The sequence below is a fragment of the Phocoena phocoena genome, chromosome 18, assembly GCF_963924675.1.
Source record: "Phocoena phocoena chromosome 18, mPhoPho1.1, whole genome shotgun sequence".
NCBI classification, from domain to species: Eukaryota; Metazoa; Chordata; class Mammalia; order Artiodactyla; family Phocoenidae; genus Phocoena; species Phocoena phocoena.
In genome coordinates, this window is record NC_089236.1 from 66676860 (window position 1) to 66690510 (window position 13651).

The 13651-nt window shown below is 35.4% G+C and overlaps 1 protein-coding gene across 1 annotated transcript in view; it reads right to left on the reverse strand.

Moving 5' to 3' along the window:
* UGGT2 (UDP-glucose glycoprotein glucosyltransferase 2) overlaps positions 1 to 13651 on the reverse strand; it is a 163637-nt gene that overhangs the window by 129199 nt on the left and 20787 nt on the right. Inside the window, exons 5-8 of the mRNA XM_065895938.1 lie at positions 12188 to 12362; positions 6644 to 6740; positions 3995 to 4067; positions 1558 to 1658 (exon numbers count right to left, since the gene is read on the reverse strand). Of these exons, the coding sequence (XP_065752010.1) occupies positions 1558 to 1658; positions 3995 to 4067; positions 6644 to 6740; positions 12188 to 12362 (446 nt within the window). The remainder of the gene's footprint in view (positions 1 to 1557; positions 1659 to 3994; positions 4068 to 6643; positions 6741 to 12187; positions 12363 to 13651) is intronic.

Consider the following 13651-nt stretch of genomic DNA (forward strand, 5'->3'; position numbering starts at 1 on the left):
AGCATATCTGTGTATTCACACATTATACACTTGTGTATGGGTCTTGATGTAAAATATACTTCCTACTCCAGGTCTCAGCCAAAAATTATAAGACCATGGCTGTAGGGACATGACTGACTCCTAGTAGAAATTCAATAAACACTTGTTAAATCAATCAAAAAAGGAAAAGGTCCTGATCACTTACCCTCTCCTGAATCTATTTCCTTGGCTTCTTTAATGTGCTGCTTCTTCTAGCTCTCATCATTCCACTGTGTCTACTTTCCCCACGTGGACGAGCACGTGGACACTCCCTTGGGCACTGATTTGGGCACCCTACACTTTCAGTTAGCACCCCCCACCTTTAAGAAACCTCTATGCTAATATTTTCAACTTTTAAATCTTCTCCTTTTACCATAAGGACTTTATATTCACCCCACCACTGGACCTGGTCATCTGGATATGTCACCATCACTTTAAGTCTATCTTTTTTAATGCCAGTCTCATTATTTCTGGGCCCCGTATTCAACCCCCAAACCCACTTACATGTTTTATATTCTCTCTACTCAGGCTCCAAGCTGGAAATTTTAAATTCATCTTTGACTCTTTTCATCTCCTAAATATTTGCTAAATCTGGCCTTCCTCTCTATGCCTTTTACCACAGTCATAGTTCTATCTCTCGCTACACTAATTCAATGATGTCTTAACTAGATTTCCTGTTTCTAGTCCATTCAAACATACCTTCCACAGACATCAGTGAGGTTAATTACAAGGAAGCTAACTTTGCATGTTCTCTGTTTACCAGCCTTCAGAAGCACCCTATCACTTACAATTTTCTAAATTATGGGTCTCTGAAATTGACTGTGCTGACAGTTAAAAAGCTCTAAAAATATACTAAACCCCACTGAATTGTACTCTTTAAATGGGTGAACTGCATATCAAGTATATTTCAGTAAGTTGTTATACTAAAAAAAAGTCGATGAGATGTGATAAAAGGTATAGATTCCACAGAAAAGTGACATATTCCCATGACCCACTAAACATTACAAATAATAAAAAAGAAAATTACAAACTGAAAAGGAATTTTGGTTCATTCTCAACATTTGGTTCAGTCTCAAAATATCTGCTTATAGGATGTCAGTACGGGAGCTATTCTAAGTTCGCAATGAAACATGCAATGGTCTGTTAAGATCAAAATTTTAAAGAGAAGAAAACTAAGATTTAGTTCTGATTTCTCCTGACTTACTAATCAGGATTTCTAATCAATGCTAAAGATTCTCTGAAATGTGATTTAATACCTGAGATGAATCTATAACTCGTGTACACTTTAAAAATGATTAGATGATATCAAATAACTGTACTTTATATAATTTTAAATCTTACAAACATAAAAATATGGTTTGCTTGATGAATAACCTTTTAATTAAATTTGTATTTCCACAGAAATAATGTATATTAGTCACATCCTTAGTAATTATTAGTGCCTATGAAATAATTTACATCACATTCTATAAAAGCCTATTTAACAAAACAGAGATAAGTTACCAATATGCTATGTTAATGTGGACTGAGATACTATACCTTGTAGTTCCCAGACTTTCAGAGGCATCATTTCGTTATTACTCTCAATCAGGTATTTTTGGAATGTTGTCAGATTATCTCTAAGATCTGAATATCTTTCTCTGTATTAGAATATTAAGTAATGTTAATTATCATCACCTACTACAAATTACTACTATACAAGCAGTATATTTTTGAAATTAACTTTTCAAAATATTTAGACACTAACTGTTCATCAAGATAATAATAAATAGTGAGGCAGCTATATCCACAGAACTTAAAAAAAAATGAGGGAGATATGCATGTCTACTTTTTTCAATGTATAAAACAAAACAAAAGGAAACAAAATCTGGAAGGAGGTACTCTCATTTGTTAACATTACCTGTAAGGGATCCAAGTGTGAGGGCAGAATTATTAGTTTTTATGTTATACACTTTTTATTTAACATTTTATAAATTACAAGTCTTGCTTTTATAATTAAAAATGAAAACTATAAGGAAAGACATTAATGCTTCCTATACAATTTTAGAGTTTACTCTATTTCTGAAAAGTTCCATCTTTGAAACTTATAAAAAACTTAAATAAGATAATTCTGCCTAATTAAACATATCTAGGTATTTTTTAGAGAGTGCCAAATAATGCAGCAGGATATTTTACTGTACATATAATAAAAACTATAATCTTTATTCTTCCATCTCTCATGAAATCAAAACACAGTACCATTTCATATTATTAGAATTGTTTTAAAAAAACTTTTTGTAGCTATCAGCACAATTTATAAACAAATACATATTTTCAACAGTAAAGAGAAATAAATATTTTAAAATGTGAGATGAAAAATAAATATACAGAAATAGATTAATCTTATAGCTAACAATAATAAATGTACTACAATTTCATATCTTGCAATTTTATTACAATGTGGGACCACATTTTGGAAATGAATCAAGTCTGCTCTTACAGTGAGAAAGCAAAAGAACTTCTTTGAAAAGAAGTTCACTATGAATTAAATTAACCACTCCTTTCTCAATATTTCAAGTTACAGAGTAATACTAAGTTTATAAGAGCTGTTATATTGTTTTTCATGTTTAATCATAAGCTTAACAATAATTTTCACAGCTAAAATCATTTATGTAACTCAGGCAAAAACACATTATTCATACAATACCTCAAAGCAGAAGGTTCTTGCCTAAATCAATTAGTTGTGTAAAAACTAACTCTGAGTATTTCCTATCCAAAAAAACTAATATCCCAGGGTTCCAAAGGCTTTCTGGAAGACATGCAATTTATTCCCATAAATAGTTACATTTAAAACAAAACAGGGCTTCCCTGGTGGGGCAGTGGTTGAGAGTCCGCCTACCAATGCAGGGGACATGGGTTCGTGCCCCGGTCTGGGAAGATCCCACAGCTGGGCCCGTGAGCCATGGCCGCTGAGCCTGCACGTCCAGAGCCTATGCTCCGCGACGGGAGAGGCCACAACGGTGAGAAGCCCGGTACCCACCCCCCCCCCCCAAAAAAAAAACAGAACTGTGGATTCTAAGATGCAAGACACAGCTGGAAATGGAATAAAAATGTTATCTACTAAATAAAAATCTTACTTAAATCCATTTTACAAGATGCATTAACTTTTTAAGGCCACTAGTATACAACTTGTCCAGTAAACCGTAGAAATATAACTCAGTCATCTGTATGAAGGAGCATAGTGTCCAAAAATGTTCCCCTCACTCTGTACAGTTATCTACTCACCAGGAGAACGGACCTAAGTGTCCTTTATAAATATTTGTAATACTAAATAAGAACTAAAGATATTAATAAAAATGGTTCTTTATTTTTAATTAATGTTGTCTTTATAATAGAATCATAAACTTTCCCTTCTTGTAAATAAGAGAAACGACATAAAACGACAACAATCCCCACCCATGAACATTCAGAGAGCACTCACCATCCTATTCCTTGTCCTCAATCAGTGATGCAGGAAAAAAAAAGGGGGACAGAACTTCAATTTTTTGAAAGGTTACTTATATGTGTATATGAAATTAATACCAGAAGTTAAAAGGTATTTAATATGGCAATACATGGCACAGAAATTTAGGGAAATAAATATTTTCTCTTCGAGACATGAAATTTTTTTCATGCTAAAAATCCAATATTAACTATGATTTTTGTAACCCATTAGATCTGTAAAAGATTCCATAAATTTTTGTTTTAGTTTTTAGCCAGAGATAACTCTGATCACTTTCAATTCCAGTATCTCTAACCACACTCATTATCCTGTGGAATTAGCGATTATTTTTCAATTTTGTGCTTTTCTGCATTAACCATGTGTTACTTCTGTAATAAAAACAATAGTATGTATATTTTTAAAATGTGAAACATATGCCAACCCAGAATATTGAATCAAGTCCTTTAAAAACAAATTTAAGAGTATAGTAATAGTTTCATTTCAATTCAGACTTACTTTAATTTCCCAAAGAGAAATCCTTGAACTTCATTTGTTTCTGTAATATCTTCTACACTAGTATTAGTCACAGCTATATTTTGGAAACAAAAGCAAAATGAAAATATTTCACACTGGAAAATATGTAATAAAAAATTAGAAGAACTCAAAATAAAATCAAATTCCATTTGTCTTACCTTGTTTTTCTTTCATGGATCAGCTTAATGCGACATGAGTGTGCTCTCTTTTTAAACAAGCTTGATTATTAAATATTTAAAAACCATCATAAGTGCTCTATAGATCATGTCGTAGTCAAGTTCTATTTTATACCAGAATGATAAACCAAGGGGTGTGCAATGAACCCTGGGCTTAGCTCTTAAGCCAGCAAGAAATCCAAACCCTAACACATACAGGAGTTCTCACATTATTTCTGACACCTTTAGACATTATCAAGAAATCTTCAGAAAGACACCAAAACTCATGGCCTCAAAGAATAAGGATAATTTTATGTTCATTTCTCTTCCCCTCTCCTTTACTTACCAATAATTATAGCATACAGTGTGGTAAGTGGTATGTGTGATGGTACTCTGGGATTCTAAGAATCTGTGACCGTAAGCAGTATGGGCTACACTCCATCAGAGCTCATCAAGTACACTTCTCCCTTCTTACTCGTCTGAGAGTCTGGACCTCTAGGACCGCAACTAAAAACACTGGGTGCTTTGATCCAGTCTTCCTTTCCCTCCCTGTCATTCATTCATCAGGCAAATATTTATCGACTGCCTTCTATGATGCCTGATGCCTGCCAGACAGACACCAGGAAGAGAGACGCAAAAGACACAAACCTCAGTTGGTGGAAAAGGAGACAAACAGACAATTTTAACAGACTGTTTAAAACTTTTTCAAAAGAAAGCACAAAATATGCTGAATATAGAAGAGGGAAAACCTTCCTTTGACAGAGCAGGAAGATGGACAACCATCTCAGAGGTACTGACTGATATACATGATCCTTAAAAGATGAATAGGCCTTAGATGAATAAAAGAGGTGGGAGAAAGGAGGAAGGTTTCAGGCAGCAGGAACAGCATATGCTAAGGGATGAGAGTTCTCTACAGAGGTCACGAAGGCTGGGCAGGGAGCCACACATGGAGGCATCCAGGGAACAGAAAATTATTCTGTATAGTAGTTTAGTGTTACAGGACCACAGTGTACAAATGAGAGGGCTGAGGGACACTGATTAGGCAGAAAGAGGCCAGAATGTGAAAAGCTTTCTCTGTTATGCTATATAGTACTTGAATTTATGAGGAGGTTACAGGGAACCAGTCTGGGATTTTAACTGGTGGAATCATAAAGTCAGATTTTCATCATAAGAAGTGCAGTCAGAAAGCACTGTGGAGAACAAATGGATTATTCTATTTGGGGGATGAGGGGACTAGGGGTACTGAAGAGGTCAGTTAGAAGCCCGACACCCATATACAGAGGGGAAAAAAGAAGCGAGCTAAAGGAGTGGCAACTAGAATGGAGAGAAAATATATTCCAAATGTACGACAAAATTTAATGTGCAACTTGTAATACAGAAATACATGTGATCACATGACTTTTAAAAAAAAATTCTACAAGCCCAAGGATGGCTAGAAAATGCCTTATGTTACTACCATGACTGTTAAACAAGATACTACATTATAAAGCATTATAGAGCTATATACAAGCTATATGGAAATATATAAAATCTGCGCATTATTATTTCTACAATACTTTTTCAGTAACTCTTTAACCAGCAGGATTTTCAATCACAATAATACAGATGTTGATTTGTAGCACATTCAATAGGAGGGCTAGAGCTAAGCTGTGATCAGGGTAGGGCTGCCAGGACCAGATCTTGAATAGAAAAACAAAATTGTAGCAGAAGCAACATCTGAGACCATACAAACGAATGAATTAGAAACTCTTAACCAAGAATCAGGTACAAATACATTTCCAATGAGCCAGGTAACAAAAGATTTCCATAAGAATCTGAAAAGTTCTTCAGTGTTTTTAGGTCTCCAGAATCCTTCATCTAGAGCATACATTCAGTACACAGAACATAGACACTGGACTGGTAGATCACAAATCTACTTCATCTAACCAATCAACTCACAGCCCTCTCCATCTCACTTCAAAACAAAAACAAAAGCAAAAACACAAGACCATCATCCTAACTTCATTATATATAAATACTTCAGACCAAGACTTGTAAGGCAGTGCTACCAATGAGTTTTAGGTTTACTGAGATACTGATCCCCTTAGAGCCCCCCCACCCTTGCTCCCAGGGGGTGACTGGGCACATCATGGCCAGTCTGAGCTCCTGGGTCAGTCACCTCTAGCCATAAGCAGCCTCACCTATTGCTTCTACATACCCTACAGATACTATCAATTTTTATATGTTGCGGAAAATGGTTGGGAAGCCATTGAGTAAAAGCAAATGTGCTACTTCCACTTTTTGAAGTTTCTGAGAGCACAATAGTATGAAATGTATTTCTTTTAGTTTAAAGTTAAATTCCAACTAAGGAGGAACATGTCTACCCTGTCTCCAGCCTCAAATTAACGTGTGTAGGATTACAGTCATTTTCTTTTTTCAACTGAAGTGTATAAGCCTCCAAATTTTCATTCTACTCGAATACAGAGAATAAACTTACTTTTGCCTTGGGTATCATCCAACGCTTTGTATTCTGTACTCTTAATAGCTAGCTCCACACCATAGCCAGATAAGTACATTTTCTGTGAGGCTGGTTTCTGTTCAAACACATTTATTTAAAAAAAAAAAAAAAAAAAAGAGAGAGAGAGAGAGAAAATATTTAGTCAAACATCTGCTTTTGAATTCAGAATGACTGTGTATTAGGACATTAGGGTAAATTACTAATATTGAAGTAATCACTGTGAAATATAAGGGGGATATTTATACTCTCCCTAGACGGTCTATCAAGGAACTAGAATTTGGTTGATTACCACTTCTTTACTTTCTAAAATCCTTGTCATGACTCTGATGTTTTAATTACTTTACAATGAAAAAAAAATCTGATCTTTTTCTGTTATACCATGGTAACTTTGCCATCTTTCCCATGAATTAATTAACAGAGGATCCCATACAATCGAGTTTCAACAAAACTGTACTCTTTTGGGGGAACTACACAAGATTTGCTAAACCAGTAAATGCTATTCATTTGCTAGTTGTCTGCATGTAGGACATCCAGAGTGTCCCCAAAAGCAAATACTAGAAAGTAGAGGCAAAGGAAACAAAAAAGCTCAGTGCCTTGAACAACCTATAAGTGTTTCTTCATGTTTCTCAATGATTAAAATATACCAAATGCCACAAATTAATACCTATTCTTGCAGTGAGAGGTAACAATTTGCCTAAAACTGGGTTATCTGAAGTATTTATGATCAGCATTTGGTAAGTTTTCTTTCACCTTTCCTAAAGTGCAAATATAAAATGTACTTCTAGAGACTACTCTGTGAAGGAAGAGAAGTCATCACATTTTTTCAAACAAGTAAGCAACCTGGATGAATGTATGTAATATTTTAGAAGATGTCTAAGGTTCTTTCTAGCTTCTAGACTGAAATTCTTATCAGTTGTGCTACAATCATGACCATTTGGCATATTCTTTCATGGGTTGGAAAACGCATTTAATCTAGCACTCAGCAAACTCCTGTGAAGATGTTATGTGTCTTTGCTTAACTAACATTTGCATGAGGGCAGTTTTGCAATTCTAAACATGACAGAGGAAGAGGCAGAGGACAAACAGAAAGAAAACCTCAATAGTGTACTACGGTTTTTAGTCTCTTCTTTCCTCCCTAAACTTCTGCCTCAGACTTCAAAATAAGTATACGACCATAGTGACTATTCCTGGACTGTTCTATTTCTAAATAAGATGATGTAAGAATTAGTTTCAGATATGCAGACAAGTGTTTAACATTGCTGCCCACACTAAAATTGAATTTGCTAATTTCTCAGGCACATGCTATAATGAAAGATAGCATGAGGACACTGGGTTGTTTATAATTATAGTAATCTGACAAAGTTGAAAATCTTTTAAAGAGTTTTCAATTTCATCCAGCTCAATTTAAAAATGTATTTTGACTATCCACTCAAAAGACAATCAGTTGGTGGCTAGGCAAACTGAACCTCTAAGTCCACATATCTTGTTATAGTTCATAAAAGAAATGCAATTTCACATAACCAATTTCCATGATCAGTTCTGGAATGTTACCAGCTCCTCAATAATAAAGATAAATGTTTACTAACTTCATATTTACTTTCTCCTTTTGAAAGGTATTGATATAAAATTTGAATTGTAGTTTAATAATTTTGGATTTGCAAACCAAAAATGCTCATAGGCTAAATCAACTGGTGAAAAAAATCTTTCTTCATTATCCTATTTCTTCTTTCCCCACAAAAAAGCATCTGTTCAGAAGGTAGCACAGGGACTTCCCTGGTGGCGCAGTGGTTAAGAATCCGCCTGCCAATGCAGGGTACACGGATTCGAGCCCTGGTCTGGGAAGATCCCACATGCTGCGGAGCAACAAAGCCCGTGCACCACAACTACTGAGCCTGCGCTCTAGAGCCCGCGTGCCACAACTACTGAAGGCTGCACGCCTAGAGGCCGCGCTCCGCAACAAGAGAAGCCACCGCAATGAGAAGCCCACGTACCAGCAATGAAAACCCAACACAACTAAAAAAAATCATAACAATAAATTTTTTAAAAAAGTAGCACAAATAAGTCTATTTTTATTAGGATTACATGCTGACTAGATTTACAGTATAACTATTTTGGATGTACAATATGTCATTAATTAAATAGAAGGCCATAATTTGATGCTACAAAGTACCCAGATAGCTGGTGAATATGCTTTCACAGAAGTATATTTAATGGTCACATTCTCCAAATAATAGCTTGGGACACTGATTCCCAATAGATGACTATACCATCCGGGGGCGGGGTGCATATTAAAACCACTTGGGGGACTTTTTTTAAAAAGATAAACATATACTTTGATCTCCCATTCCTTTTCTGATAATTGACATATAACACTGTATTAGTCTAAGGTGTCCAACATAATGATTTGATATCAAATCAAACCCTTGAACAGCATGGGTTTGAAATGCGTAGACTGCACTGGCCCACTTACACGTGGATTTTTTTCAATAGTAAATATTACACTATTGCATAACCCATGGCTGGTTGAATCTACATGTGCTGAACCGTGGATACAGAGGAATGGCGTATATACGGAGGACCAGCTATAAGCTATACAAAGATCTGTGAATGCGCAGAGTGTTGGAGCTCTTAACTTCCAAGTCGTTCAGGGTCAATTGTATTACGAAATGATTACCACAGTAAATTTAGTTAATGCCCATACCTCGCATAGCTACAGTTGTCTTTTTCTTGTAATGAGAACTTTAAGATCCACTCTCTTAGCGACTTTCAAATATTCAATAGAGTACTGTTAAGTACAGTCGTCATGCTGTACATTACATCCCCAGAACTTATATCCAGATATATCTTACATCTGGAAATTTGTACCTTTTGACCACCTTCACCCATCAACCCTCCCCACCCCTCAATTTCAGCAACCACCGACCAGTTCTCTGTTTCTATGCATTTGTTTTTTTTCACATTCCATATATGAGATCATATGATATTTGCCTTTTTCTGTCTGACTTAGCATAATGCCCTCAAAGTCCTTCCATGTTGTTACAAATGGCAGGATTTCCTTCTTTTTTAAGGCCAAATAATATTTCATTGTGCATGTGTGTATATATACACACACACACACCACATTTATCTATTCATCCATCACTGGACACACAGGTTACTCCTATATAAGTAATGCTGCAACAAGTATGGGGGTGCAGATAGCTTTTCAAGATAGCGATTCCATTTCCTCGAGATATATACCATCAGTGGAATTGCTGTATCATATGCTAGTTCTATTTTTAACTTTTTGAGGAACCTCTATACTGTTTTCCAGAGAGGCTGTACCATTTTACATTCCCACCAACAGTGCACTAGGGTTTCCTTTTCTCCACATCCTTACCAATGCTTGTTAACTCTTGTCTTTTTGACATATGGCTATTCTAACAGGTGTGAGGTGGCATCTCACTGTGGTTTTGATTTGCATTTCCCTGACAGTTAGTGATGCTGAGCACCTTTTCATATACCTGGTGGTTATTTGCATGTCTTCTTTAGAAAAATGTTTATTCAGGTCCTTTGCCCACTTTTTAGTTGAACTGTTTCTTTTCATTTGCTCTTCAGTTGTATGAGTTCCTCTTGTATTTTGGATATTAACCCCTTATCATATATATGATTTGCAAATATTTCCTCAAATTTGGTAAGTTGCCTTTTCATTTTGTTGATGGTTTCCTTAGTTATGCAGAGGCTTTTATAGTTGGATGTAGTCCCACTTGTTTATTTTTGCTTCTATTGCCTTTGCTTTTAGGGTCAAATCCAAAAACTCACTGCCAAGACCAATGTCAAGAAGCTTTTCCCTTATGTTTTCTCTAGGTGTTTTATGGCTTCAGATTTTATGATTAAGTTATTAGTCCATTTTGACTTAATCTTTTTGAGTGCTATATGATAGGGGTCCAGTTTCATTTTTTTCATGTGGCTGTCAGTTTTCCCAACACCGTTTATTGAAGAGACTATCTATTCCCCATTGAGTATTCTTGGCTCCCTTGTTAAATATTAGTTGATCATATATGCATAGGTTTATTTCTCAGCTCTCTGTTCTGTTCCACTGCTCTATGTATCTGTTTTATGCCAATACCATACAGTCTTAATCACTACAGCTTTCTAATATAGTTTGAAATCAGGACATGTGATGCCTCCAGCTTCGTTCCTCTTTTTCAATATTGCTTTAAATTTTAAAGCTACTACAATTAAAATAATGCTATATTTGTATAAAATTAGATATATTATTGGAACAGAATAGAGTCTAAAAACATATATGAAAACTTGGCATATGATGGATTAGTATAAAGAGTTAACTGTCCAATGAATTATGTGGAGACCAATGAATTTCCATATGGAACTAAAATTATGTCTCTACCTTACAGCAAATTCAAATATATCCAGATGAATTAAAAAGCAAAACACAAAGAACAGCACTTTAATTCTCACAAGAAAATATAAGAAAATGTCTTTATGGCATCATGAAGGAAACCATTAAGGAAAAGTTGGATAAATTTGAGTACAACTGCAATTAATACTTGCACTAAATGAAATATGACGTATATATTTTTTATTACCAGGAGACCAGAAATACACAGAAGATGTTTGTAGAGTGTAGAAGACCGGTATTCAGAATATGTTTTTAAAAATCTAAATGGGGGAGGAAAGCCCCAAAGAATCCAATATAAAAACAGGCAAAAGATATGGAAAGGCAATTAAGTATATCTGTAATGCTTTTATTACTTTAAACATTAAATTCATCATGACTATTTTGGGAAATGCAAATTAAAACACTCTTTCCATGTTCAGAATATAGAAGTAAAAAACAAAGTCATTCCTCTAATGGCCATTATATTTTAATGTGTGATGGTGAGAGTTTGGTTGTGTTTGTGTGTGTGTGTGTGTGTGTGTGTGTGTGTGTGTGTGTGTAGGTGTTAAAGAAATAAAATTAGAGACAGCACAGTAATAAGTGCTACGAAGTCATTAAAACAGAATAATGTGATAGAGTGTGACTGCAACGAGAGCTCTGGAGACGGGGATAACACAACACATTTGATCTGAAACTTGCATAAGTAAGTAATCAGCCTTTCAAACAAATAGGTTTGAGAGTATTTGCATACCAAGCTTAGCACTCTGAACTAATATATACTATCAAAACACCAAGTAAATTAGACCTCCTCATCATAATACATTTTCATTCAAAATAACTACATTCATGAATCCTAGCAGATATTACCCATGCTATTGTTATACGGTTTTGTTTTTTATCCAAGTTTTAAATCTGTTCCAAATATATTATAAAGGAAAGAAATATAAACATGATACTTCCAGAAAAGACACAGAATCTCAATATATTTTTCCACATAAAATTCACATGTGATAGTTCTGTCAGTTTAAAAAAATCTTTAAATAACTATTCTAGGGGAAATTATCATGTAAAATCTAGTAAAGAAATAATTATAAAATGTATTTTTTATAGCCAAAATAATCTTGGACAAAACAAACACGTACCTGAACATAATGCCGAAGAACATAAAGAATTTCCCCATTTTGAGCTTTTTCAGACAACACCGTGTGAAATTTACGAAATGCTCTGGTACCCATTTCTGCATAGAGGATAATCACTGGTAAGTTCTCTTTGTTTGCAGGAAATTTGTGGTCTCCTTTATACAGATAAGGTCTGGGCCTAAAATGAAAACAAAACACAAACAAGAACTGAAAGCAAAGCATATGAGAAACATGTCGTGAAACTTTATAATTTTTACTTATCAAACCTATAGGAATGTATGTATATGCATTTGTGTGTGTGTCTGTGTATATATATATATATACACACAGACACATACATAAAATCACAGAAAAAGAATTTAGATTTCCTGTGGTGACTCTGTGAACAGAACTTCTGAATGACAGAAAAGACAAAAAATAAATTTGGTTAGCCCAACACTGAATATTAAAAATATTTTATTTTCAATCAATGTTTGCTATCTTTAAAAATAAAATATAGGGCCTCCCTGGTGGCGCAGTGGTTGAGAGTCCGCCTGCCGATGCAGGGGACACGGGTTCGCGCCCCGGTCCGGGAAGATCCCACGTGCCGCGGAGCGGCTGGGCCCCTGAGCCATGACCGCTGAGCCTGCGCATCCGGAGCCTGTGCTCCGCAACGGGAGAGGCCACAACAGTGAGAGGCCCGCGTACCGAAAAAAAAATAAAAAATAAAATAAAATATAAATGGCAACATATTTTTTGATGAAATAAAATTTATATTTTCTTCAATTAGAGGAATATAACCTTTCATTATAGCTCACATTCCCTGAAAATGGGCTCCAAATCTTTAAAAAACAAAGGTACTATGTCATGCAAAGATTATCAGTTCTTATATGAATAACAACTCATTAAATCCCAAAGGATAATCAAACAAACAGAGCAGTCCTATGGTCTGGCCCTACCATCATAAACAGACTTTGACATCTTATTTTCCAGGCACTATGCAAGATTCTTTATACATATTAGTAAATTCTATCTTCACAATGAAATTAATATTAGTATTAAAGATAAATGTTTTCAAATGTTGGTAATTGGAAAGGCTGCTAATGCTATTAGATAAATCTTGAGGTTGAATATAAAAGAAAAAAATTAGAAGAAATGAAATAGATTTCCCAGAGACAAAGGTAAAGGTTAATATAACATTTGTTCATGAGTCTGTAATGGTGAGTGCCTTCTTTTTTTTTTTTTTTTTTTTTTTCCCGGTACGCGGGCCTCTCACTGCTGTGGCCTCTCCCGCTGCGGAGCACAGGCTCCAGACGCGCAGGCCCAGCGGCCATGGCTCACGGGCCCAGCCACTCCGCGGCACGAACCCGTGTCCCCTGCATCGGCAGGCGGACTCTCAACCACTGCGCCACAAGGGAAGCCCTGGTGAGTGCCTTCTTATACCCTAAAACACATACCTTTCAAAGTCTGCTTTTTTAATTCATTCAG